Source organism: Seriola aureovittata, chromosome 13, assembly GCF_021018895.1.
Source record: "Seriola aureovittata isolate HTS-2021-v1 ecotype China chromosome 13, ASM2101889v1, whole genome shotgun sequence".
NCBI lineage: Eukaryota > Metazoa > Chordata > Actinopteri > Carangiformes > Carangidae > Seriola > Seriola aureovittata.
Genome location: NC_079376.1, coordinates 15218016 through 15223699, shown reverse-complemented (window position 1 = coordinate 15223699; position 5684 = coordinate 15218016). Strand labels below are relative to the sequence as shown.

At 40.0% G+C, this 5684-nt stretch overlaps 1 protein-coding gene across 2 annotated transcripts; it reads right to left on the bottom strand.

Annotated features, from left to right (window-relative positions):
• Window positions 1-112: 112 nt before the first annotated feature.
• Window positions 113-5483, bottom strand: jdp2a (Jun dimerization protein 2a). 2 transcript variants are annotated; one of them, XM_056393389.1, is made up of 5 exons: window positions 5288-5433; window positions 4758-4877; window positions 2945-3162; window positions 1631-1735; window positions 113-1483 (listed from the first exon to the last, which is right to left on the bottom strand). In XM_056393389.1, exons 2-5 carry the CDS (start codon window positions 4786-4788, stop codon window positions 1298-1300), a joined length of 540 nt encoding a protein of 179 aa, XP_056249364.1. In that variant the 5' UTR covers window positions 4789-4877; window positions 5288-5433; the 3' UTR covers window positions 113-1297. The 2 variants fall into 2 exon arrangements, with proteins under 2 accessions (XP_056249364.1, XP_056249363.1); XM_056393388.1 differs by lacking the exon at window positions 4758-4877 and having other exon boundaries at window positions 5288-5483.
• Window positions 5484-5684: the final 201 nt, after the last annotated feature.

The window sequence follows — 5684 nt, the reverse complement described above, 5'->3', positions numbered from 1 at the left end:
ACTGGCCACTAGATGGCACCCTTTACTAGAAATTGTGGTGACGAATATTTATCACATAACATGATACATGTGACATGTTTTCAATTCTCAGTTCTCAAAAAAATTCCTGTCAAAAAAGAAACTAAACATTTATTTCTTAAGGAAGTACAAAATGGGATTTTGTGATAGCTTATATGCTTATATAACATCATATACAAAAGTATAAAAAACATAAACATAATTGGTAGTAACAATATGGTAACAGAACATAAAGTACATTGATGTAAACAGTTCATATATATGTGCATACATGACGCCTGCGCCAAAACATAGGAATAAGGGGGGGGGGGGGGGGGGTCAACTGCTCTGCCACCAAATGTATGAAAGAACAAAAATGACAGAAGGGTTTTTAATATAGTAAAAATGCTTGACTGTGTCTGTAGGTGTAACTTCATTCCTTAGTGTATGATGGTTAATGCATTTCCGCAGTTATTATTTAATATATTTTATGAAATGCATCAATCTATTAAGATTTCAGTTAAAATTCAAATGATTCCCAGAATGCATTTTAACAAAGCCAAAACAAGCAAAAACAATCCTTAGCATAAAGACAGAGAAGTGTTGCAACCCCTCATTAAATCTATTTATAGCCTGATCCCACATATCCTTTGTTCTTTTGGGCCATCACACCTGCCTCACATGGAAACAGCAACTGAGACGCTGTTGAAACAACAGTTCTATGTAACTTGGCTGCATACAGTTATAAAACTGTAGCACAGTTTAAGCCTACACTTCCCTTAAGTTATACATAACATAAATCCTAATTGTAAATCACCAAATGAATTATTGAAATTACTGAGTTCACATTAACTTTTTAGGTTTTCAATAGTGGATTTTTTTTCTGCTACCACACTCAGTTTTAGCTGCGTAAAAATCCGTTTTGGCTAAAGGCTAAAGTTAAGAACAGATATGGTACAAATCCACTATAAAACTACAAACTGAATGTCAGGAATGTAGGATAATGAGTTGTGTTTTTGTTTAACTTAATACTAATAGTGGCTGGAGCTCTGATGACCAAAATGACCGAACTAAATGGGGAAGCAAAAGAGAGAGAGATGTAAAAAAAAAAAAAAAAAAGTTAGATTTAACTGCCAAAACAGTGTCCAATCATACTGGATCCTCATTTTGTGCTGTAACGCGCTGTGTCTTAGGGTAGGAGGGCTTTGCTGGTTCCCCTCAATGGCCGAGGCCCAAAGCTAAGTGCTGCTAGTTGGCTGCTTCTTTCTCAACCGTCAACTGTAGAAAGTCGCAAGCACCTTCACTTGGCCTCCAGCTGCTGCAGCAAGGGGTTCACCTCGCCCTCCGGGGTTTTGACACTGTCTGTCCTGACAATACACGTGGGGCGATGGCGGTTCAGCATGAGGATCAGTTGCTGTCGTTCAAGCTTCAGCTCCTCAATCTGCGCTTTAAGGTCAGAGTTTAACATCTCTAGTCTCTCCGATTCCTGCCAGAGGATGGAGGGAAAAGGGAGTAGTGAAGAGGAAAAGACTGAGATAATGGGCAGATGATCTTTGGCAGTTACAACAGATAAAATAAACAGGTGAGAGTGTGAAATACTTATAGAGTGATTATCTAGGAATGTATGTCTCACCTTTTGTAGATAATCTGTCCTCTCTTTCTTTTTGTTTCGACACCGAGCTGCAGCCACTTTGTTTTTCTCCCGCCTTCGTTTCCTCCTCTCTTCTTCTTCATCTCTCTAAAGAACAGCGACAATATGTTAAACTGAGATGGACCCGCCAGAGAGGGAGACCCTCCAGGTTGAGGAATAAAATAATCATGATGATAATGAATATTTTTTAATCTTCTTTATATACATTGTTATTTGACTATAATGTTGTTAAACTTGAGATTTCTTCACTATCATTATCAATATGTAAAATGAATGTGAACTAGATAAAGAACTACAGATTTTCCCACATTTTTATTTTCCAACTTACTTTATATGCATGTTTTATCATGCAAGTGGCAGTCTTGCCGAATCTCACTGCTCACTGTAATAATAATGACTGTTTAAGTGGTCGAACATTAGTTCAATGAAATGATAAATTATGGAAAAACATACTGTAACTGCATGTAATGTCATCAGCAGTGAAGGTATCCGGCTGATACACAGTTATTAGTTCACATGCATTTCATTCTGGCACAGTGTGCAACAAAGACAAAACCAGGCCTATGTTTAGCAGTGTTGTCTGCACCTTTAAACACTGAAGCAAGATTTGTCACATCACATTTTACCATTTTTACTTTTAACCATATCTCCAGCATTGTTACATACTGTAACTGCATGTAATGTCATCAGCAGTGTAGGTATCCAGCTGATACACAGTTATTAGTGTACAATGGATGAAGCGCACCTCATTCATAAAGCTACTACAGTAGACAACACTGTCAGTCATTTTATACCGAACCCTTTTACCCTGTCTTTCTGAAAACTCAACACAAATTCAAAACTCAAAGCTAAGGGTCTGACAACCCAATACAGCCAGAGATCCTTCTTGTTCATGATCATGTTTTTCTCTGGACACTCAGGGTGGAGAGTCTCCCACAGTAAATATAACAACAGTAACATGCCCCACTATATCCACTAGGTGGTCCCGTTGATTAAGATATGTCACAATAGTGTTAAGGTGCTTTTGCTTCATGTCGACCTGCTTATGATATACGAGCGATATTTTATATATCTTTAAGCTAGAAGCTGTATGACAAGTTGAAATGCTGTTTTTGGACTGTTGCACCTGTTGTTGTTGCTGTGGCAACAGCCCACAAAAAAGAACACATAAATATTTCAAAGTAAATTGGTAGAATGACCTAGAAGGAGCACGTTTGAGTAAAAACTCAAAATGGGCTGTTCACATGTCCAGACATTTGGAGTTATTGGCTACGATCTGCTCAGTGTGTCCTATACCTCTGTTTTGATGACTAGAGGCCTTTTCCCCAGACTGTCCAGGAAGTGCAGAGGTGACAGCATTGTCCCAAACTCCTGGAGGTCACCAAATTTGAGCTTGTCAGTCAGCGTGGTGGCTGAGATCCCAGCCAGTGGGCCCAGGCTGGGCAGGGAGCCTGCTGTCACAGAGGGATCTGGGATTTGTCCTGGCATCGTGTCAGACTCGGTCGTGACCACAGCTAGGAGGCAGAGGGAGAAAATGGGAGACTGACTCAGACAGCAAGTAAACCAGATCAATGAAAAACACGTAAAACTCTGTGTGCTCTGCTTGTTATAGAACATACTGGGGCATTCTTTATGGTATGATGGTAGGAAACAGCCATTTTCCATTAACACATTGGAGGAAAATAGATATGTAAGTGCTGTATTTGACCTGCCGTCTGTTAAAGGGCTTCATGAAGGCATTTGCCCAAGGTTCACTGCTCCTTCCTAGCAGTCAGACTTGCCCTACTGTGATGAATTGCTGGTCTGTTATAGGAACCGGATGCTGAGGCTGCTCTCATTAGGCTATTTTATTATTTTGCTTCTTTTTCTGGAATGAATATACCACCATTTACAGAGGCTTTGGCAAGAATTTGCCATATTTAATCCCCAAAGGCCTAAAGAGAGATGGGCAACAGTGCACAAAGCAGGCTCAGACAAATTCCCCTTACTTCCAAGGGGAGCTACAGCTAGCTGTTGCCAAGAACTACCCGTTAACTGTGGTTTCCTCCTTATGAGACTTAATGTCAGGGGAGTGGAACGTGGCTGTCAAAATACAACATAATGTGGGAAAGTTTGACCCAAATTTAACTTGTTTTCTTTTGTTTAGCCAAATGACAAAATAAAGGTGACTCTGTTCTTATAATATTTTGTGCCGAACAGATTGTCACTGTGTTGTCCTGTCTAACACTGGCAAATATCCCCATTTGAAAATGGTGAACATGAACATTTAAATAGACCAGGAGACAATGAGAGAGGTGTATGAGCAAAGACAAGCAAAGACACAGGAAATTACTACAACAGCTCAGCGGATTTCCAAGCCACATGATGAAGCCAAAAACTACTATCTAAGGTCAATTGCTCAGAGACCATTAGCCCACAACACAGGAATAAATAGGCAATATCTGATATATCTAAAATACTGCTCTATAAAACAACTGCCTAGTGATCATCTGTGAGGGCAGCCCAGGGGGGATTTTAAAGAGTTTACGTATGCCAATTACGCATCTGTTAAATAGTTTGGCATAGACTATGAGCTAAAAGGAGACATGAGAATCGCACATGGGAATAACTCCATTTTTACACTTCCCCAAACTATAAGTAAGAGTGACAAAGTGGAACTCTGCAGATCACGATGTTGGCACATGATGGCCAGAGGCAACATTTGTTTTGAAAACAGTGCGTAACACACTGGTTAAATAGAGATAATTTGTTGTCACACACATCAGGATTGTAGTTTGAAATTTTAATGAAACCAAAGCAAAAGCCAAAACCACCTTAACTCCATTGGTGTTAAACATTCTCATAAAAAGGATTCCCATGCACACAATGTGGACAACTTACTGCCATTTGAATCTATTATACTCCACAGTGTAGGTATGATTAAATCAGCCATGTAACATTGTCTTATAATGGTAATAACTTTATTATAGCCCTGAAGCTGCAAGGAACCTATTAACATATAGTGCTGATTAAACTGCATCATCAGTATTTGTTTTAAGCTCCTTGCACTTTTACACGAGGAAGCCTCAGTGTAGTTTATGAATATAAATAAGTAGTAGTTTATGAATACCTGTGTAATCGACAACATTGTGGTGAAGCATGCACACTGGAGCCACTGGTCAACTTGAAAGCGGAAGTTTTTCTTCAGTGCGGCATTTTTCTTACGTAACTTTCTCTTTCCATCAGAGAGCTGCAGTGATAAAATGTTACAGCATTTCGTTCAGAGGGGATTTTTGCTTTGAATAAATACCGTTTTAAGATTCACAGCGCAGCGTAATGTAAATGCTACACTACACAAAATAGGAACATTTTGTTCTGAATTGTGCACGCCGTGGTTCCATGTAAGAGGAGCATGCACACAAAAGAAAAATGATCTTTCTGTAGCATGCTCAGTGACATGTCAGGTCTACTTTGAACACCGAAAAACACGTAAAAGTCCGACTGAGCTCTGAAATGCACCGTATAAGCGAAAACATCACAGACCTGCTCGCTGCCTGTTCACTAACTATGCTCGTTGTGACCTATGCGTGGCGCGCCAATAAGCTATTCAGCATGTAAAAAATCATTCAGCTCTCGACTTATGAAGTTTTCTATACCGACCTGACTTTGATCCCAGGTGCAACAAATGTCCTTTCTTCTGGTCAGCCGAGGGTCGAGAGTAGATTTTAAAAAGTGGAAATCGTTGCATCAGCCCGATTTTAAACGTGATCCCAATCTGGGAGGATTTGGGAATGCGGAAATTAGGCTATGCCAGCCAAACGTAAGCAGGGATGTAAAAAAGTACATAGTGGGGGCAGAAGTGGGGAAGTCGCACCGCTCCTCCCATAAAGAAGAAACACTGAGGCTGCAAACTGCTGCAACGACAGACTGTGGCTCAGATGGAGGCCTGCACTGCAAACACATTATACCACTGATCCACAGTGAACACACAAACAAGGGCCAAATGGATAATACGCAAATATAAAAGACCATTTTACCTGGGTTATATGAAATACTA